Source organism: Calliphora vicina, chromosome 2 (genome assembly GCF_958450345.1).
Source record: "Calliphora vicina chromosome 2, idCalVici1.1, whole genome shotgun sequence".
Classification (NCBI taxonomy): domain Eukaryota; kingdom Metazoa; phylum Arthropoda; class Insecta; order Diptera; family Calliphoridae; genus Calliphora; species Calliphora vicina.
In genome coordinates this window covers 90423475-90447544 of record NC_088781.1, presented here as the reverse complement: position 1 = coordinate 90447544, position 24070 = coordinate 90423475, and the positions used below count along the sequence as shown (strand labels likewise).

General features: G+C 32.6%; 1 protein-coding gene and 1 pseudogene across 1 annotated transcript in view; both read left to right on the top strand.

Annotated features, from left to right (window-relative positions):
• gus (gustavus) overlaps window positions 1-24070 on the top strand; it is a 156713-nt gene that overhangs the window by 71100 nt on the left and 61543 nt on the right. Inside the window, exon 3 of the mRNA XM_065500992.1 lies at window positions 21248-22137. Within this exon, the coding sequence (XP_065357064.1) occupies window positions 21432-22137 (706 nt within the window). The 5' untranslated portion in view covers window positions 21248-21431. The remainder of the gene's footprint in view (window positions 1-21247; window positions 22138-24070) is intronic.
• LOC135950674 (uncharacterized) lies at window positions 430-21399 on the top strand (annotated as a pseudogene).

Genomic DNA, 24070 nt, shown 5'->3' with positions numbered 1-24070 from the left:
GCCAATGTTCACGAGAAGATTCCTCAGAACCCTATTGTTCCAATTGTGGAAAAACTGGACATCCTGCCAATTGGAGAGGTTGTCCGACTTTTAAAAAATACCTCACGGTGAAGAAGAAAAAGATAGCGAAGGTAGTAGAGGAAAAGGCCTTTGCAGCGGAAAATGTCAACAAGGCAGTGAACATTGCCATGCGTTCGCCGGGGAAAACATACGCCAGCTTCTTTCAAAATCCTATGTCTTAACAAAATCCCCGAAAAACAAAATCGTCAGTGATTGACGATTTTTTGAAGCTAGCCACTTATTTTTTAGAGCCAGAAGAGTTTACTCTGGAGCAGGAAATTAACATATTCCTGAATGAATTCAAAAACATGCCAAAGTCTGAAGCCAAATCCGAATTTTTGCGTCTTCTAAACAAAGTCAGATCTCAATATGGACCATAGATCTTTGAATATATTATCATTCAATGTTCGATCCCTGATTGATATAAGCCGTCAAATTGATTTATGCAATACACTCCGCCATAACAAAATAGACATCGCATTCATTCAAGAGTGCCACCTGAGAAAAAGCAACACAATAAAAATTGAAGGTTATAACTTTATTTATGATAATTCCCCGCTTGGTGTAGCAGTGGTGATTAAGAACACTATACAGTATAGTAAAGTTTATATCTAATGTTAGTATAAATACTTCATTTATACAAATAAATTCTACATACAACAACACACATAAGAAATATTTACTTGGTTCTATTTATATTCCTTGCAACTCTCAACCTCAACAACTGGAATCAGATCTAAATATTATTCTTCAAACTTGTTTAAGTTTTGATGGTTTCATCCTTGGTGGCGACCTTAATTCAAAATGTCCATATTGGGGTGACATAATACAAAATTCTAATGGGAAAACTCTCAGGAAATGGTTAGACGACAACTCGTTGGAGGTTGTTCGCATCTGCGACTCTATACCATCTTATCCAAATGGACCATCATTTTTAGACCATTTTCTTGTCAGCACCAAACTCATAGACAGAAATAATCCAAATTTTGCTATATCCTCAATGCCAACTTTTTCAGATCATTTCCCGATCAAACTGAAATTAAAAATAAATTCATCAAACATAATTTTGAATCCACCCCAATCATTTACATCATATAAAAGCACCAATTAGGACCAATTCCGCGGCGATCTAATGAATTCGAGTAGATCTATTATTCCTTCAATAAACACCAACTTGGAAAATCCGGAAATTGATGCATTGATCAAAGAGTTCAACACGTCATTTACCACAATTCATGATTCGTATTGCCAGAAAATAACTAATTGCTGGAAAACGCCAATTTCGGAGAGAACCAAAAAACTCTTCAAAATGAAGCACCAATGGCAAAAGGAACTGAAGAATATCTTTCACTTCACCGGAAGCAGACTCAGCAGTGAGTACAAAATATTATCTAAACAAATTCAACTTCTGAAGATAATTATTAAAGAATCTGTTGGAATTGAACATGCAAAAAAATTAATGAAAAATTACAAAATATTAAACCAGGTCCGAATGCATTTAAAGAAATTTACCACTTTATAGAGGGAAGGAAATCTCCGCTGTGTCGACAGATAAGACACGATGATTATGTCATATCTAATCCTGTGGAAATTGCAGATAATTTCCAAACCTTTTATTCATCAATTTTTCGCCGAACAACTCCAGAGCGGCCAGTGGATGATCTTGACTCAAGAATCTTAAATTGTATTCCAAACCACATTTTTTGGATGATCTTGACTCAAGAATCTTAAATTGAATTCCAAACCACATTTTCACCTTTGACGACAACGTATTATCAAATCCGGATGGTTACATTTTACCGACTCTACAAAAATTAGAAGAATAATTCAAAATATAAATTCTAAAAAATCATGTGGCGTTGATGGCATCTCCAACTACATCATCAAACAATTTCCACAGCCAACAATTGATCTACTTACCTGTATTGTAAATCATTGTATTAACAATTGTTATTTTCCCATTGATTGGAAGTTGGCAAAAATAATCCCAACAAAAAAGAAACACGATAGTGAGGAATTGTCCGATTTCCGCCCTATATCCTTGCTTTCTAATCTTGGAAAGGTATTTGAGCACGTCCTGAAGGAAAAAAATTGAAAATGAATTCATAATAAACCCTATATCGAATCTTCAATTTGGTTTTAAGCAATTCCACTCTACACAGCACGCGCTTTTAAAGTTTCACCGTGACATATCCTCAAACTTGAGAAATCAATTTTGCACTGTGGCGATATCTTTGGATATAGAAAAGGCGTTTGATTCGGTGTCATAGTGGGATCATCTATAAATTGATAGATCTGGGAATTGATCCTTACCTGGTTAAATTGATCCAGAGTTTCCTATCCGACCGTAAATTTACCGTCCAAATACAGAGTTCATATTCGTTATTGGGGTATGTAAATAGTGGAGTCCCTCAAGGAAGCGTACTTGCCCCATTTTTGTTCAATATTTTTCTTCATGATTTTCCACATACCACACAGAACTCTAAGGCAATCTTATACGCAGATGATTGCCTAATTTATGCCCACAGCGCCTCACCAGCCCAGGCTCTTCATAATCTTATGTTGATACATGAATTTTATAAAACATGGGGAATTAAAATAAATGCTACCAAATCGGAGGCCATTTGTATCAGGAATGCTTCCGGAAAGTGTCATCGGTCAGTAGTACCCCAAAGCAAAATGTTACGCACCGCTCTCGATGGGGTTGAGATTCCATTTAAATCTACAATTAAATATTTGGGCATCACTTTTAATAAACTATTTAAATTTAACGAACATGCGCGATCAACACTACAAAGGACAAAACGAATAGCTGGCATGTTTTCATACTTATTTAACAGCAAATATCTACCTCGTGAAACCAAGCTGCTCCTATATAAGGTGACCATCAGATCCGTCTTGTTATATGGATTTCCAATCTGGTTCACTATTTCACCAATAGTGGCCAAAGAATTGGAAATATTTGAACGGAGGATTCTGCGGAAGTGTTTCAACAAACATTATGTAAGTCACACTAGGAAGTACTCAAATACTTACATATATGAAAACTCTGAAGTCCAACCCTTCTGTAAATATGGACTTCATCATCAAAGGGTATTTGTTGAAAAATTGGCCACCCACGAGAACTTCCTGATGATTGAAATTCATGAGTTGTAAAGGGGTCTGCATTGGTCAAGTTCAACTTATCTCTCTCCAGTTGGTATACTGAACGAGAACCCAGACATCGATCCTGACCCACATATGCTGCCACAATTTTATTCCAAAATAATTCCTGGCTCCCATAGGGGCTAAAAGGAAAAATATATAATATAAAGAGCTCAGCTCACTCCGCTTTGACTAATATAAGTTTAACAAATGTACCTGAACAACCGTATTATATGAAGTATTTTATATTATAATCCTGTGATATCTACACTCAGTGTTGCCAGACAAAGTTTACCTTATGTCCCCAATCTGAAAGTCGATGTCCCCAAAAAATCCCGATTTCAAAATTGAAATCCCCAATTTTGTCACCATAAAAAAAATTATATTATATTGTTAATACTAAATTTTACTATGTTGAGTTTAACAAACTAAAGTTGCAATCTGGCATAATAACATACGACAAGCATTTTTACATCTATTTACCTCATTGTCAGTTTTCAAAATGTTGATTCATCGATTTTGGAACAAGTTGTTTGGAAGATGTCATTTTACTTTGAAACCTGCCAAAGAATTCTTGATGTTTATCCGATTTTTGTATGAATTAGTTTTTATTCGATTTTTTATTCCAGAAAAAGAAGGTATATTTTGTAAAAAATGGACAAAATAATCCCTAATTTCTCCGCATCGGAAGTGGAAGAGTATAATTTAAAAAAAGCACTGAAAAACTCATTGTCGTATTAAAATAGAATTTAAAGATAACACTCTTCTACAAAATAAAACTTTTTGTCAGAACTTGAAAAGCGACCCAATGGTGGTTGTAGGCCTAGGACTAGATTTTGAAACTTCCTCAAAATTTTGAGTTATTTTGAAAAAACAGTTTTAAGTAGTACTTTAGTACCTCTAACTCACACATTTTGCATATTTTTTTCGTCGTTTTTCAAATTCAACAAAGTTATTTTAATTTTTTCTATGAAAACCTATTTTTTACACACTGTTTTAAAGACAATATAAACATTACTTGTCGAAATCGGTTTATATTTGCAAAAGTTATTAAACTTTTTCGAAAAAAGTTCCAAAGAGCTGATGTTTGCAACGTGCAAAAATATTGTCCCAATACCCACCTTAAAGTATACCAATATGTTCTGGATCACTTTCTGAGTCGATTTTGCGATGTCCGTCCGTCCATGTAAACCTTGTAATCAAACTACAGGTCGCAATTTCAAAGATAATTTGGTACAAGCTCTTGTATTGCCCCAAGGACGAAGCTTATTGAATTTGAATGGGTACATCATTTCTCATAGCCCCCATACGATTGCCCTATCTGAAAATAGTAAAGCTCTCATAAATATCTTAGTTATATAGATATAAAAACCAAATTCAGCAAAAATAAGTTTTTATATGCCGAACCTGCCTCACCAAATTTACCATATAATGCCCACTTTCGAAAATCATTTTAATGAGTATAGATTTCTTAAAAATGTTTCAAACTCAAATAAAATTCAACACAAATAGTTTTCATATACATATACAGAAGACATGTTAAGAACTAAATTTTCTTTATACATTGCAATAAAAATGTATATCAATGCATTGGTATAAGCTTTCATATCAAAATAAGTATTGAAATGCTATTAAAATCAAATTTTGTTTTTTTAGATATTCTTAACTTACAAATGTATCAAAAGATGCACTGTATTTTAAAACGTAATCAGTTTTCTTTCCAAACCCGTTGAAAAATATAAAGTCGGGTAAAAACTGACTAAAGCTGGCCACACACGGAATGATTTGTTCGCCTGATTTGTGATTGAAAATTTTCAATTACTTGTGATTTTTATCGCGCACATCCCCATTAACAACTAACAAGATGTCGAACACGAACAAATCATAATCACAAATCAACCGTGGCCAGCTTAGTTACAGGTCAACGATATGAGAATGATTTACCTTTCTGTTTTTAGCAAGAATTTAAAACAATTTAATATCTGTGAACTTTTGATGAAATCCTTTTTTAATTTTTTTATTATAAAAGTAGTGTCCTGGAAACAAAAAATCTAAAATTTTTGTGTTTTTCATCAAATTCTGAAGAAATGAAAGAAATAAAATATGATTATTTAAACAAAATATAAAACCAAATAGATTAGAAATTGAAATATTTGTCAATAAATAGCTCTTCTGTTTTATTACTAAGCCAAGTACTCTACATTGTGAATACCGTTAATGTCTAAAAATGTAAAATCCCCAAAAATGGATGTAAATCCCCAAATTTTGTTAAAATCCCCAAATCCCTCCCCACGAAATTCTGTCCCCAAAAAAATTTTGAAATCACCAAATTGGGGACAAATCCCCACATCTGGCTACACTGTCTACACTCATTGTCTAGTCGACATTTTGAATTCTGTAGCCAGACTTTATTTTTGTAACAGATTTTTGTTATCTCGTTTTAAGTGTTATGTTTTATTTTGTTTTATTTATTTATTTGACAGACTCTTTTGCGCTGTCTACAAAAGTAAAAGGTCGCGAGCAAACCTTGTTCTCTTATAATTTTATGTTACTAACATAATCCCTTAGAAAAGAAAATTAGCAAGTAGCGTTTTTTCATAAAACACCGTATAATAGCATAAGACAACAATAGTTCTATGTTATATATTCATACATATTACCATTTAGTTAAGTAAACACATGTTATCGAAAAAAAAAGTCTCAATAAAAAAATTTACTTACTTACTTACTTGTTTTTGAGTATATCGGTTCTTTGAGAAAATATATTTGTATATGAAAAGAACGATATTTTTTATATAAAAAAGTGTCTTGTCTTTTCTAATAAATGTATTTTCTATATTTATAATTAATTTAATGATTATTTTTTACTCATGTTACTCTGTGTGACTGTATTGTTATTATGTTTTGCTTTGTTTATATAAAAAAAGTGTCTTGTCTTTTCTAATAAATGTATTTTCTATATTTATAATTAATTTAATGATTATTTTTTACTCATGTTACTCTGTGTGACTGTATTGTTATTATGTTTTGCTTTGTTTATTCAACTTCGGTTTAATATTATGATGTACATGTTTTAGTGGATATTGGTTTTTTATGTATAACTATTAGTGAATTATGACTTTTCAATTTATGTTTTATTTTATTTTTATATATTTTTCTTAAAATTATTAACTATTTTTTAATTTTTACGTTAATAGAAATGGATATTAAGCAAAATTTAGGGAACGTTGTAAGTGATAATAGTTTTCTCCAATCCCATTTGAATCAATTTAGGCATAATCTGAACTTTGGACATTTAAATTGTACAAGCTTCAATTTGAGGCCAAATTCTTCTAAATTTAGTGAAATTAAGAGAATTTTGGAAGGTGAATTATTAAATGTAGTTGGTTTCACTGAAACATGGTTGAAAAAGGAAATATCTACCAATGTTATAGATATTTCTGGATATGTATGTCACAAGAATGATAGACAAAATGGAAGAGGTGGTGGGGTGGTTCTTTATGTTTCCAAGACTATTGAACATAAAGTTGTATTTATTGGTGATGGTTACGGGGTTGCAGAATGCTTGTTTGTTGAGCTTGTTTTCAGGGATGTTAGAATTTTAGTGGGAGTTGTTTATCTTCCGCATGGTGATTTTTCTTATTTGGAAGGACAGATATCTGATTTACTTGTTCGATATTCGAATATTGTGATTATGGGTGACTTCAACAACAATCTCTTTGAACTTGACACGAGTGTTAGAGTGATAGACATTTGTGGTAGGTTGAATTTTTCTCTACTTCATAATTCAATGCCTACGCACATTGTTCGTGATTCTACGACATTGCTGGACTATTTTTTGGTATCTTCCTCCGAATTTGTTAAGTTGTCCTGGTATAACTCGACACTCTTTTATTTTTATGTCCATTGAGATTTTTCTACCATTGCACGATGGGGCCAATGACAGGTTTTGAGGCAAAAAGTCCTTTTTTCAAGTCAACCATTTAAAAAAAATAATAACGGAATTTTATATTTAACACTTTGAAACACTCAAATATTAAAAAATTAAAGTCAGGTGGCAACTCATGGCGACATGCCGAGCTGCCAAAGTTGCCAAGTTTTGCTTTGCTACATTTTCCGACATTCAATCATAATGAAACAACAAAGGAATTTTAGTCGTCAAACAAAAACTTTTAAGATTATAAAAATTTTGTAAAATGGAAAACACTTGTAAAGGTATGTAAATCAAAATGTTATTAAAAATTTCAAACAAAAGTTAGATGTAGTAAATAATTTTTTGTGTCAACTTGTGTTGTCTTTTTTGTGAAGTTTTTGCTGTCGTCCATATATTCTTTGGAATAGAACTTTGTTTATCCGAGCGTATCCGTGAAAAAATATATGTGTGGGGAAAGGTAATAATGTGTACTATAATTTTTTGGAAAAACCATCTGCCGCCATTTGCCGCTGTTTATAAAAATTTATTTCCAAATAGCGTATAACTTAAAAATTTGGATATTTATACCCTAAACCTCCATATTGGGTTAGTGCTGATGTTTATAACGAGCATAAAAATATTGTTCCAACAGCCACCTTATGGTGTACCAATCTGTTCAGGATCACTTTCTGAGTCGATTAAGCGATGTCCGTCCGTCCGCCTGTCCTTCTGTCAATGTAAACCTTGTAATTAAACTACAGGTTGCAATTTTAAAGATAATACGACAAAATTTGGTACAAGCATTTCTCTTGTCCCAGGGACAAAGCCTATTGTATTTGGTTAGACTCGGTCCATTATTTCTCCTAGCCCCCATACGATTGCCCTATCTGAAAATAGTTAAGCTCTCATACAAATCTTAGTTATAAGTTTTATATAAGCCGAAATCGCACCACGATAGGTCCTTAATTAGTCATAGCTCCCATATAAGGCCCACTTCCGAAAATCACTTTAACCAGCATATATCTCTTAAAAATGTGGGTATTCCATTAAAATTCAATACTAATAAGTTCTATAGATACAAAATTCATGTCACCAAATTTTATAACAATCGGTCCATAATTAGTCATAGCTCCCATATAAGGCCCACTTCCAAAAATCATTTTAACGAGCATAGATTTCTTACAGATGTTCGTATTAAAATAAAATTCAACACAAATAAGTTTCATATACACAGAAAACATGCCACCTAATTTTATGGCGATTTGACCATAACTAGTGATAGCTCCGCGCTTAATTTCACGATCCGCCTATCGCCATGATATATTTCCTGTCACTAGAGGTGGGTGTGGCAGTAGGCGGATTGACTTGAAATGATTACTAAAGTCTTTGGTGAACATTTATGCGACCTAATTGAAAGTCAGAAACTTATTATTTTCCAGTGATCTTCATCCGCAGTTGCACTTTAATGCACCTACTGGAAATAGGCGTGGCACTGCCCGATAGACTTACATTTTTTACTGAAGATTTAAAAACTTATTATTATCATCTGTACGAAGTTTTAAAGGTCTAGCTGTTTCCTGTGATTTATTGCCTCAAAACTGGTCGTTGGCCCCATCGTGCATTGGTTAAACGATTTTATGAATATTATGACTACAATGCGGTTGATATTGGGTTGTTGCAGTCTGCAGTACTTGAAAGCAATCTTGATGACATGTTTTTGACATATAATGTTGATAAGCAATTGCAGATCTTGAATGGTAGTTTCGAGTATTTTCATTCTTTTGTTCCATTGAGAAAGCGTTTTTTTGGTAATAATAGTGAATCTTGGGTCAGTGATCCTAGAATTCAGTACCATGTTTCTATTAGGGATCTAGCATATGGTGAATATCTACGTGATAGAAGTGATGGCAATTGGAGAGTGTTTTGTCGATGTAGAAATCGTGTGAAGTCTGTTATGAGAAAAATTAAGAGAAAGACACATGGTTCACTTTTTGAGGATAAGGAGGATTTGGTCTATTCTAAAGAGAAATGGTGTCGTAGATGGTGATGAACATTCTAATAATCTTGATCCTGAGTATTTGAATGATGTTTTCTCTTCCAATCAGACTATTAACAATGATAGTATTGTTAATGGTTTTGATTATGACTATGGAGGTTTTTCCTTTCGTACTGTAGATGTGTCTGAAATGTTTGCAGCTTTTGATTTGGTTAAGTCAAAGGCTGTTGGTTTTGATGGATTTACACTCGAGTTTATCAGACTATTGATGCAAATGATTAGCAATTACATACTATATTTAGTAAATACCAAACTAACCACTTCTAATTTCCCATTATTGTGGAAGATCGCTAAGATTATTCCTATTAACGGCCATTTTCACAATGTACGATTATTTAATTTTATCCGGAAAATTAACTAACTGTCGGTTTGTTTAACGGGGACCATTTAACCAACGGTTACCGATTTACGTTTCACCATCATTTGATTACATAACCAAAGCATTCAGTAGAAAGTATGGCAATAATGCATACATTTGTTTACGAAAAATAGTGTAATGAAAGATTGAAATATAAAAAATTGTCTAAAAGACGGCATAAAAAATAATAATTTGTGTTTTCTTAGTGGTATAATAAAAAAACGTATAAAACTCAAAAATATTAAGGTACTTAATTGTAAAATTTACAGAACAAACTGAACAACAATTACTGAAAACCAACAAGGAAAAGTGCACATTTGTTGTTTGGTTTGTAAGTGCAATATCCGGGTGGTATATGGCTCACACCGTGCAAAATTTATTTTTCTTCGCTTTACACTTTTAAAAATTATAAATATTACAAAAATATAAATGTTTTTCCATGTTCTTTTATTATATTTCTTACAATTAAGATGCTAACCGGCGAAATTTATTCGGTTATATTTAACAGCAACTTTGTTGTTAAATAGTGTCAGTTAAGAATTAATCGTACATTGTGAAATTCATATTAGCCTAACTTGCGGTTAAAGTTCACGTTAACTTTTAATCATACATTGTGAAAATGGCCGTAAGAAGAATGGTGTTACGGCTGATAGGGATGATTTTCGACCGATATCTATATTGCCAATTTTATCTAAGATAGTTGAGTATCTTATGAAGATTCAACTATTGCCAATCTGGATTTAGGTGTAATAGAAGTACAACTTCATTACTTATTGGCCTTACTGACAACATAAGGAATAGTATATCTGATAAAGGTATTTGTATTTTGCTATATTTTTACTTATCTAAGGCTTTTGATAGAGTTAATCATTCATTTTTAGTTAATAAGTTGCATAGCTATTATGAATTTTCTCGATCAGCATGTAAATTGATACATTCCTATTTGTCTGGTAGAATGCAATATGTTTTTTGTAGTGGTTGTGCTTCTGGAATACTTCCGGTTCACAGTGGGTACCTCAGGGATCTGTGCTTGGGCCTCTACTTTTTATAATGTTTATGAATGACCTTTTTGATACTATATCGAGTACTGTATGTCTTCCATTTTCTTTTGCAGATGACGTGCAGTTGCTGTTTAAAGGCACAGTAGAATTTCCTGATGTATTGCAGAACATAATTGATTATACTGTTGGATTGATGCATAACTGGGTTTTCAGTAATGACCTCTCTGTTAATACTGATAAAACTAAGGCAATATTATTTGGTAATTACAGTTGTGATAAGTTTTCAGTAACTCTGGACGGTGATTTGATTGAGTTTGTTGACAAGATTAAGTGTCTTGGTGTAATTCTTGACACTAAATTGAATTTTGAAAGCCATATTAATTCTATTGTTTCTAAGGTAAATTTTACTTTGCGTAAATTATACAAAAAAAAGGGTGGTTCACGGGCTTATTATGCCAGTATTCTTATATGCCTTGGAGGTGTATTGTGGAACCTTTGGATACATCCAGAAGAAGTTACGATTGGTTTTTAATAGAGTTATAAGGTATCTGTACTCTCTTATATTATGCCAACATGTTTCATCTTATGTCGTGAAATTTCTGGGATTTCCTTTTATGGAATTTATAAAATTTAGAAATCTGGTGCACTTCTATAAATCATATAAGTTGCAAACGCCAGGATATGTAGTTGATTTATTTGAATTTTGTAGATCTACTAGAAATAGGCAATTAAAAATACCAAGACTGACTGCATTATTGGAGCGTTCATTTTGTGTTAGAGTGGCACGAGCTTACAATATTTTGCCAAACTCCTTGAAATTGTTTAATGTTTCTGCTGCTACGTATAAGAATAAGTTATTTCAAGAATTTTCTCCAAATAGTATCTTATAAGTGGCAGTAGAATAGTATAACGTTTTTGGTATTGGTAAGATATTGTAAACATGTGTTGTTTGGCATGGAATAAATTTTGCATAAACAACTTATGTGTGGTTATTTTTGTTTAATGTTTCTATTAGCTGTAAAATTTAGATGTAGTTGCCTAAATATCCTGGCATTTGTAAACATGTGAAGTGTTCTGATTTCCAAATTTGCATATATTTTATTTTTTTTTCCAGAAATTTTTAGAATATGTGAAGTATGTGGTACATATTGATTGAGTATAGACATGTTAATAACCTGTTAAAGTCTAATTTTTTCCTCTTCATTATGTAGATAGGTAATATATAATTATTGGGATGCTTCGCATGTGAAACTTTTTAGCTTGATATGTTAAAGAAGGATTAATTCTGGCTGTTTAATTTGTGTAAGGTATGATTTACTTTTAATACTATTGTTTTTACATGGGTTTTTATTAAATTTTGTGCTTGAATTGTTCTTGGATATTTAAAACTACTACATGTCAATTCGATTGCCAACTATTGGTATAGAAAATTAATCTCAACTGTATATTGCTTGATTACATAGCTTTGGTAATATGGTTTTGGCTCACATGTCATTAGAGGAATCCCAGTTGGGTTATTGATTCAAGCAAATTAGTTATGTTCTATATGCTGATAGGGAATTGTGCTTTGCTTTTACATCTTTGCATATTGTCAGAATTGAGAAAGTAGTGGAAACATTCTTACTTTATGGTTGAAATGGTCATTCGTTGCACTGTAATGGTTAGGCCTTAAGGGTGGTGCTTGTGGTCCAAGGCTTTTAACTATTACTACTGCTGTAAGTTGCATTCTGCTTTCTACTTGCAGTAAGGAATTATATTATATTTTATATGCTGATCTGGTTGTTTCATAATGCCTATGCAGGGTTTTAGCAATAAGTGATTGTTTACTTTATTATAGGTTTTTCATATTCTTAAGGTGGTGATAATGTATAAATTTTTGTCAGAGATTCTCTTTCCATTTTAGATGGTTAATTAACTAGTAAATGGTTGTACTGCTATTACATATGAACGTTGATTGAACATGGAGCTTGTTTACATGGGTATATTTAATTTGTGGGACATTTCTTTAGATGTTTGGCTGTACTAGATGTATTTGTAATATTAATGTTGGTTTTGGATCATATTTGCTGCTGATACCTTTTTTCTTGTCGGTATGGTTCAGTGACCTTACATGATACTGTGATATTATATGTGGTTCATTGAATGCAGTATTGTTTTGAGTATTATTTGAATTGATATTGTGATAAACTTTGCTGTATACATTATTGCTGGTGGTCTTTTTCTATATCAGGAGAAGTTATGGAGATATAGTGGATATGTCTGCAGAGTGACAGTTAGAATCAACAGTGATATCATCATATTAAATTTCATGATCATTGTTTTGTTACATTGTTGACACTGTTTTCTACTTCATTCACTATTGTGATGGATTAAATCTCACTGTTTCTCTTATCCCTGAATAAATAATATGTATTATTCTGAGTTTGTATATGTATTATTCTTGGATTTGCTATTTGATGAGGCAGTATTTGCATACTGTCACTCTATAACTCGGATATGCTTTATCTACTATGCTCTCTATGTTAGAGTTGGGTTTATTAGCTCAGTGAAGTGACCGCTCTTTTCAGCTCAGCTCACTGAAATGAACTAGGTCGCTCTTTTAGCTCATTAGCTCAGTATGTTGTATAATGACCATTTAATTTTGAGAATTGCTTGTAGTGAATTAAATCAATTATTTCTGTTGTTAGTTGTAAAAACACACAGTCTTTTGACAATGAAATAATTGATTAAAATTTAAAAAAATCAAATTGTATTTTATTTAAATTAATATTTTTGCGGAAAAAACAGTTAATTTTTTATTATTTCTAATTTCCGATGGTAAGCAAATGTTTAGACAATATTTGTTAAGCAGAACATTCACTAACTATAAGGTATTATTTTACCACAAAATAATAAAATTAACAAAAAACTCAAGATATTAACTGGAATTTGAAAAAGGAAAAATATTTTGATGATCTGATAATTCTGATCCAAAATAAAAATGTGACAATAACTAAACCAAAATTAATATTGTTGCAATTTTTTGGGGGTTTTCCCATTTACATAATGTTAGTTATCAATTGGCAAAATATATATTTTTTACCTGACTGTTACAACTTATATACATATATATGATCAACAAAATTTCTACTAAAAATACGAAAGAAAAATTGTTTTGTGATACAATTTGTATAAAAATATTTTCAACATTAACTTAGGCCCTAATTTTGTAAATCACGGCACAAAGTGATATTTATATGGAAAGCAAAAACAAAATTTCAAAAATTTTAAAAATTTGTTTTTTTTTTTCCTTTCATAATTTGAAAATTTTGTATATAAAACAAAAACAAATTTTTCAAATTTTTGAAATTTTGTTTTTGTTTTCCATATAAATATCACTTTGGTGACGTGATTTACAAAATTAGGGCCTTAATTATTTTATGATATAACAATATATACATAAATAGAATTTCTGAATTTAAGGAATAAGATTCTATTGTTTTACGAAATAAAAAATAACGTAAAACTGTCATTCCAAAAAACAGCGAAAACCCACGATAGGTCGCTCATGGCAGCTGACAAATGTTCTGTTGATGTAGCAGTAAAGTAAAAAAGTGCATAAGATATATGTTTTCTAAAAAAAAGTGATTGAAATAATATTGCTAATTTAATTAAGAATATCAGCTATTTGTATTTTTTTAATTATGTTTTTTGGCAGATATAATCCCACTAATGTATTTTTGAAATAGTATTTTTTTTACTAATTACATAATTTCAATTACAATTATTATTTTAACAATAACAATTATGTATTTTCCTTTTTCATTATTATTTTATGAAATATACTTACAAACTGTAGCAATACTACTTCTTTATTTCATTCTACATCACCATACATATAAAACTTCCTTCATGAAAACAAAAACAATTTGAATAACTCTAATAATTCATGAAACAATTCATACAAATGTTGTATCATATCAAAGCAAAAATATATTCGCGACAGCATACGATCATATACATACATACATAACAAACCTACATTCGAATGATCGTTTTATTTTTGTAGGACACAATACTCACTCACTTTTCAATGTCAGTGAGCGAAAGAATATAAGAGCATTGACGAGTAAAGTGAAACATGTGAAACATCTGAAACATTGAAGACGACAAATGAATGTGCTTGTGCAGCTCTTTCATGAGCACTGAACTGAAACCGCTCATCGCTCAGTTGAAAACGATCAGTGCTGAGCTGAAAACGCTCAGTATGATGAATGATTCACTTCGCTCAGTTGAGTGAATAGCTCAATTGAACTAGGTCATTCATGAGCTACACAACTCTACTCTATGTACTTGGTGTTCTGATTCTGATTCACTGATCTATTATTTATTTCCATTCCTGAATCGTTTCCAGAGATTCTCTGGTTTATCTATATCTTCGACTACTCTTGCTTATCTATTACATGCCATTTTGATTGCTGTTTGATACTGTTGATTTAAATAACCTTTATTAACTATAATTGTTTTTGTAATATTTATGGCATCGTTGGTAATGGTTGTTGAGTTTTAATGTTTGGCATATGAGTATTAGAATGTTGTCTTTATAATTGCATATTGCAATTTTGTAGAATTACTTAATTCTGGCGGAGGTGGTTTGGCTAATATGTGTGGTCATTAATTTGCGATAGTGAGATAGATTTTGTTTACTGTAAATGTTTCTTGGAGGAGAATACTTAGTCTATGGTATTATTGTTGGAGTAATCCTTAATCATTTTATTCGATATATGAGCTGTTGGTTTTGTTGATTGTATTTGAATATATTGTCATCATATGTATGACTGCTTCTTTTACTTTCATATGTCCCTTAAATATGATCACGGGATGCATTTTGTAGTTTTGTAGCTGTTGTTGATCTTAACGAATTTGATAGTTACTTCTGTGACTATGTATGCAATGCAGTCATATCTTTATCAAGACAAAGCATGCAAACGCGTAGTTAAAATTTAAAAAAATCTTAACATACTGCCTGTTTTTACTTTTTCATACATTTTGCGAGATACAGAACCATATTAAACGATGTTATGTATCCATACGCTGAGGAAAATATGACCCTAGTTTGGAGATTCCAACACGACAACGACCCGAAACACACCTCTAGGGTTGTAACCGAGTGGTTACAATCCAACGAGGTACGTGTTTTGAAGTGGCCTGTCCAATCGCCAGATCTCAATTCCATAGAAAATCTATGAGAAATTTTAGATCGTAAAATAAGGACCCAAAATTACACCAGGAAGTAAGATTTATCGGAGGCGGTTATAAGGGAATTGGTTCAATGCATCGTCGATGTGTAGCATTTATAAAAAATAAGGGATACCCAACAAAATATTGAGTTATTGCAAAGTTTAGACCATATTTGTTAAAATAATACCTAAGTTTCCATTGTTTTGTCAATGCCGTAATAAAGAAATCTTTTAATTTTGTTTTCTCATTTTTAGAATTAATTATGTTCTTAATTATGTCCTTTGTTTTTTTGTTAAATTAAGTTAATAAAAGTATACAAATAAAATACTACAAAAATGTTAAAATTTTTTAAACAAATTATTTCAGATTTTAGCCACTAGTGAAATATTTGGAAAAGTTTCCATTGTTTTGTCAACAACTGTATATCAAAAAAAAAATATTTTGTAACTCAAGACATAAAATTTTTGTGTTAAAACATTTATTTTGATAGATATCCCACTCGCATCCCACTAAGCGACCAAATAGGTCTTAAAGAAAAAGACAAGCTTTCTTTTGAAAAAAAAGCCCATTTTGAAAAAAAGTCAAAAAAGTTTTTGATTTCGGAAAAAAAATATTAAACATTTTTTATTTTTTTTCGAAAATATTTGTGACACATTTTGATAAGAATAATAGGTAATAAGTTACATGGATGAGAAAAAACACCTGCTTGGCCAAAATATCAAATTTTGACCCCCTCTAACTCAGAGAGTCGATCGGTCGATCTTGTTGAAAATCGGAAAACATCGATTTCAAAAGTTGGTTCACTTGACATGAAATCACCCATATATGGATATTAACTTTAGTTTAAATCTACAAGTAACTTATTTTTAGTTTGATTTAAATAGTGGGGAGTATAATGCGTTTATGCAGATGTTTTGCGCGCAGAGTACAGGTCGCAATTTTGAAGATATTTCGATCAAATTTGCAACATATTATTTTTTCGGCCCAAGGACCAAGCCTATTTGAACTGGCTGAAATCGGTCCATTATTTCACCTAGCCCCCATACAAATGTCTTCCCGAAATTGGACTTTATCGGTCATAAATGTTTAATTTATATATGTATCTCCACAAATTCCGCTTTTATATACACAAAATTCATGTCACCAAATTTTGTTACGATCGGTCCATAATTAGTCATAGCTCCCATATAGACCGCTTCCGAAAATCACTTTAACGTGCATAAATCGCTTAAAAATGTTGGTATACACACAAAATTCAACATAGTTATCTTTAATATAGACATAAATAACACGACCTAATTTCATGGTGATCGGTCCATAATTGGTCATAGCCCCCATATAAGGCCCACTTCCAGCCAGCCAGCCGACCAGACGGACGGACGGTATACTTTAAGGTGGGTGTTACACTAATATTTTTGGGCGTTACAAGCATCTGCACAAACGCATAATACCCTCCCCACTATGGTGGTGTAGGGTATAAAGAGCGCCAAATAATTTTGTCCGCCTAGATTTTGATTTGGAACCACAGTGTAACGGTGTGATTTACAGAACAGGTTTTTATATAACTAGACCCTACTGTAACTTAAAAAATGTATGTTGATCTTTAAAACATTTTTTTTGGAATCGGAGACACCAATTCTATATAAAAAGAGCGCCAAATAATTTTGTCCACCTAGATTTTGATTTGGAACCACAGTGTAACGGTGTGATTTACAGAACAGGCACAAATCACACGTGTGATTTTAAAACGGCATGTGATTTGAAATCACGTGGATTACAGAACAGACTTGATTGTTAGTCCAATAAAATAAAAATGGAGAAAAAAGGGTAATATTTAGACACGCTATTATCAAAAAACTGGAGTAGGGTTTTTGATAATAAGATAAGGATCATTTTTAAAATTGAACATACCCGAGGTGTCCTACTTTAGGGACCTCTGGCCCAGCTCTTGGTGGGCTCATGAGATCCAAGTTCAAAACTTAAACTCGACAACACTACCTCTTTGCGTATGTGAAATTTCATTCAAATCGGGTTTAGAAGTTACAGATTTATTTCCCTCTTTTTTTTCTCATACCACTGTGCGTCGCTAACGTCGTTTTTACCGCTTGGCCACCTGCTAGCAGACAATTTTACAGCGTGCCTTCTTTTATATGTCCCCCAACTAAGTTACTACAACCATTGTTGGTAACGATCGTACTGTGGTAACTTTTGTTACTTATGCACGTAATAACAGTTACATTAGGGTAGTAATATTAAATTGACTGTATTAATGACCGACAGTGGCGTACGCATACAAATAAAACGTTAAATTCAAATACATAAAACAAATAAAATAAAATTTAAACTAAACATTAAATAAGTAACAAATAATTTAAAAATAATACAAAATATAATTCAATGTTGACAAAATCGAGTCCTACGACTTTTGCCGTAACAATGGAAACTGTGTTTTCCCTGCAATTTTAATTGTTAATAATGGTTTGTCATTTAGTATTAGGTCTATCGACTTACCTTGAGATTTTATTTATATTTGTTTTCTTTTTAATTGGTCAGTTCCTTTTACTCAGTGTTAATCTCAGTTGAAATACCATAATACTATGCGAGGATGTGTTTTTTATATTTCTTAAAAAACACATCCTCGCATAGTGATTTAATCTCCCATTTTAGGAATAAATTAACGTTAAAAGAATTGAAAATATGCAGGCACGCCATATGATGCAACAGCAGGGCAACTTTTCTTTGTTCGGATTCCTTTTCCAAATTCGAAGGCAATAGAAAAATCTTAGTCCATTCCGTAGCAACATTACGAGCTTTAATGTTATATAATGGAGTCGTTGACATATATGACGGTGTGATTCCCGCCACTTGAAACTTGTCGTCCGTCATTTTGTATAAATTTTTTTATACAAAATGTATAAAGTATTACTTATGGTATATCATATAATTATCGGTTATATTACATACAATTAAGGGTTGCCATATAGGACTTAATAAATACCATAACAATATTTGATTTTAAGTGTTGACTATTTGTATTTTTTTGTTTTTATAAACAGAATATATCTCTGTACGTTAATGGTTATGACAGGAGCAAGCATTTATTTATCATTAAATGTCAAAATAATTTTAAGTATTGTACTTCCTCTATCTAGCAAGTTGCTTTTTCATTAGCGATTTTCACTCTTGATTGTATATTTAACACACTTTTATATGTACTACTTATTTTGATGGCAAAGCGTGAGTAGCTTTTTTGTGCCTATTGTAAATTAATTTAAACGGCTGATTTTTGTTATTCCGCCAAATTGAAAATAAAAAATTTAAATTTAAAAAATGACTAAAAAATCTGAAAAAGATAAAATTATAAACTTTATGGTGAAAAATGCTATTGATGAAATGGATTTTACAGACATATGTATGTGACGATGGTGGGTTTATAGCGACAGATTCATCAATTATGGTAACATCTGTATTTACAGCTAATGGTTGAGGACATGAGGATGATGGATGTATGTCGGCGGATTCATCTTCTAGGGTTACAGAACTTGCATATTGAATAACTGGAGTTGAGCAGTAATCTTCAATGTCTCCAAAACAACAAAAAATTATTTGCTCATCCAGTGTACTTTCACCAACTGGAGTGCTATTAAGCCCAATATTGGTTGAAACCGTACAAAAATTTCAAATGGGAATTCGGATGTTTTTGCCCGAAAATAGGCCCCTTTCACACTAGCCAATTAGTTGCGCAAATATCTTGCCCAACAACAAAACAGCACGCAAAATTTTCTTCTCCTTAACCCGACATTACCTCTGGCATCAACAAACACAAGAGACTTGTGCAACTAAATTGCCTAGTGTGTAATGGGTCATATTGTGTAACTCGTCGTAAAACTATTACCCGCCTTGTATTGATGTGACGCCTTCGTCGGCTTCAAGCAAGCCAGCACCTGTAGACTTTCTCCAATTCTCAGCTTTATTATAATTTGCTTTACAATTTTTTACTTTCCAACGGACAGCATCTAATGCTGTTGTTTCCAAAATCTTTCTGTAAAAGATTTGATCTGTAGGCTTCTAAAATATTTTCAGATAATTAAAATTCCAATAAAAATACAAATTATTTACAACTTACTTCAAAATCTTGTTGTTCCTGTAGCTGCTTGTTTTCGGCATCAGTCTATCATTTATTATTTTTTTTGCTACGTTTTCTTTTGATTTTAGTATTTGTATTTTCACTCATTTTTATTTTTTAATATTTAGCACACAATGTATAAAAAATTAAATATAAATTATTTTGGCGGTTAGGCAATCAGCTGTTTATTTTTTTGGTAAATCTACCAAGCCACAGTGCGGCAGAATCGAAATTTTTTGGGAATAAATCTGGCATTTCTAAAGGGCTGGTCCGATCGGGATAAAATTTTACAAGGAGCATTCCAATTTAAGTTATTAAAATGGGTCATACAAATGCTCCAGGGGCGTCGATATGGGGGCTCAAAGTAGGGTACCTTCGACATGTAACATTTTTAAACACGTGCCATTTTTTTCCCATCCGTTATCAAAGATTTTAATATTTTTGAAAAGCGCTCGGCTAGGTCTTCAAAAAACATTCTAGCGTGTGCTATTTATCTCTTCTACTTTTCGAGTTATAGGCATTTAAAAATTTGGCCATACCTTGGCCCGCTCTAATATAAATTTGAAGACCTAGGCGAGAGCTTTTCAAAAATATTAAAATCTTTGCAATCGGAAACAAAAAAATTGCACGTGTTTAAAAATTTTACATTTCGAAGGTACCCTATTTTTAGCTCCCATAGCGTCGCCCCTGGATCATTTGTATAGCCCATTTTAATATCTTAAACTCGAATACTCCTTGGCTACGCCAAAATTTTAACCTGATCGGACCAGCCGTTTAAAAATGCCAGATTTATTTCCAAAAAATTTTGATTCTGCCCTACTGTGCAATCTTATATACTAGACCTTTTTTCATTGTAGTTGTAGTAAAGAGATGTAAATTTAAAATAAATACATTTTGTTATTGCGTTGATGTAAATAGTATTATTTGTAATTTACTACCAAGAGTGAAAACCGCTATTATTATATTTTATTAGAGCGATATGTAAATAGTTCTAAGAATAATATTATTCCATCGTTTAGTAAAAAAATCATTGTAATTGAAGAAAGATAATATTGTTTCTTACTCATGTTGTGCACATGGGATGCAACAATAACATCTTCAACATTTCTGCGCTTAATTTTGTTTTATTGTTTATTTTATTTTTTTTTTATTTTTTTGAAATTGTAAACAAACTTTACACATCAGTTGATAGTGCAAGACTGAAAAACTTTTTTTTTTTAACAAATTTAAAAATTATAACGACAGCTCTTTAGGATTTGTTTGTTGCATCAATTGACTATCATAATCAAACAATAGATGTAGTATATGTTAATATCTGTTGTAATTTATCCTATGTAAAATATTGTTAAATATATACTTATTTTTTCAGATACAGAGGTGGTAGAACACCTGTCGCAAGGTCAAGCGAAAAACGTCGAACAACAAGTATTTCGTCATCGTCTTTATCACCTCGAATTGTACTTTCAAGATTGGAACCAAGAGAATACGAACGATTACGGTTGTCTTACAAAGTCGCAATAGTAGATCAAAGGAGATCTCGGAGTTGCCGTGGTATGAACATGGGCCAAAAAATAAGCGGCAGTGTGAAATCTGTTAACAGAAATGACACACAAACGCCTTTTAAGCCAATTATACCAAGAGAATTAGCGGCTGACTTTGCGAAACCGGCTCGAATTGATATATTATTAGATATGCCTCCAGCAAATAAAGAAACTCAACTAAAACATTCTTGGAATTCGGAGGACAGATCACTTAATATTTTTGTTAAAGAAGATGATAAGCTCACTTTCCATAGACATCCAGTTGCACAAAGTACAGATTGCATACGAGGTAAAATTGGTATGTCCAAAGGATTACACATATGGGAAATTTATTGGCCTACAAGGCAAAGAGGTACTCATGCCGTTGTAGGGGTTGCTACATCCGAAGCCCCATTACATTCTGTAGGTTATCAGAGTTTAGTTGGATCTTCAGATCAAAGTTGGGGTTGGGACTTAGGAAGAAATAAGTTATATCACAATTCTAAAAATTGTGCAGGCATTACCTATCCTGCAATCCTCAAAAATGATGAAGCTTTCTTGGTTCCTGATAAATTTTTAGTTGCTCTTGATATGGACGAAGGAACATTAAGTTTTATCATAGACCACCAGTATCTTGGAGTTGCATTTAGGGGCTTAAAGGGTAAAAAATTGTACCCTGTTGTTTCAGCTGTATGGGGTCATTGTGAAATCACTATGAGATACATTGGAGGACTTGATCGTAAGTATTTTAAAAATTTTGTAATGAATTTATTTTTAAGAAATTTGTAACCGACTTGACAAAATTAAACCTTATTATAAAATTCGTGTTTTCAATAATGTCTAACAGAAAACCACAATTTTAACATGTGAGTGAAGATAAATATGCCGAGTTAAATATGTTTTTGACGTAACGACTTAGAAAAAACATATTTAAGTATAAAGTTAAATATGTTATGACGTAACGACATACATATTTAAATAAAACATATTTAACACTGAAAAAACATATTTAAGTAGAAGTTATCACCAAAATTTATAATTTTAATTTACTTTAGAAATTTTAATGGTTATTAAAAGTAATAATATTTTAGGTTAGGTTAGGAAGGGGTGTACATTGTGTGTACTTCCACTCGGAGACCTTGAGGTCCATTGTGATTCCCTTCAATAGAGATAGACAAAGATGATAGCATTAGAGTAAGAAAAAAGTCCAAAATTCCGTCTGTTAAAAAGAAGAAGAAAGAAAGAAAGATAAGTCTTTTTATGGATTTGGACTCGCCGTAGAACGTCCCTTAAATAGCCACCCTATTCCCTTAATGAAACCCAGTATGTTGCTTAGTTTGCAGCCAGCAACACTACCAAGTTCGTCCAGAAATCTATTTCCTAGCCATCTAAGTCTGTGACCCTGTAGCATAGGGCAGTTGCACATAATGTGCTCTACAGTCTCTAGCTCCTCTGCATCCCATATTTACACCATACTCTACAAAAGTCCTGTGTGCCATTATCCCATTTACCCTTAAAGGCTCCAATTAAGCAATGACCGGTTATCACTCCTACTAGAATCCTGAGATTATACCTATCCAACTCTATCAGTGTTCCAGTCGCATTCGCATTCAGTCTTGGCCATAAGGCCCTGGACACTTTGCAATCCGTTCTACTGCACCAGGATTGATTCGTATAGTCCCGGAATCTTTCGTAGATTACCCTGTAGTAGTGACAAATGGGTGTTCTAACAGCCCGTTCCCTAGTGTCATGATCCAGATCAAAACCATGTCTAGCAAGTTCATCTGCTAGACATTACCCTGTATATCACAGACCTTGAGGTCCATTGTGATTCCCTTCAATAGAGATAGACAAAGATGATAGCATTAGAGTAAGAAAAAAGTCCAAAATTCCGTCTGTTAAAAAGAAGAAGAAAGAAAGAAAGATAAGTCTTTTTATGGATTTGGACTCGCCGTAGAACGTCCCTTAAATAGCCACCCTATTCCCTTAATGAAACCCAGTATGTTGCTTAGTTTGCAGCCAGCAACACTACCAAGTTCGTCCAGAAATCTATTTCCTAGCCATCTAAGTCTGTGACCCTGTAGCATAGGGCAGTTGCACATAATGTGCTCTACAGTCTCTAGCTCCTCTGCATCCCATATTTACACCATACTCTACAAAAGTCCTGTGTGCCATTATCCCATTTACCCTTAAAGGCTCCAATTAAGCAATGACCGGTTATCACTCCTACTAGAATCCTGAGATTATACCTATCCAACTCTATCAGTGTTCCAGTCGCATTCGCATTCAGTCTTGGCCATAAGGCCCTGGACACTTTGCAATCCGTTCTACTGCACCAGGATTGATTCGTATAGTCCCGGAATCTTTCGTAGATTACCCTGTAGTAGTGACAAATGGGTGTTCTAACAGCCCGTTCCCTAGTGTCATGATCCAGATCAAAACCATGTCTAGCAAGTTCATCTGCTAGACATTACCCTGTATATCACAGTGCCCTGGTACCCAACACTCAGTAGTGTACCAATAGCTCCTCCAGAGCTCTCCTACAGTCCTCTACTAGGTTGGAGTGTACTAAATGACATTCCAAGGCCTTCAGTACCGCCTGACTGTCTACGTATCAACTCTGTGGCTATCCAGATCGCGAAGATCTCTGCCTGGAAGACTCGTTAGAGAGT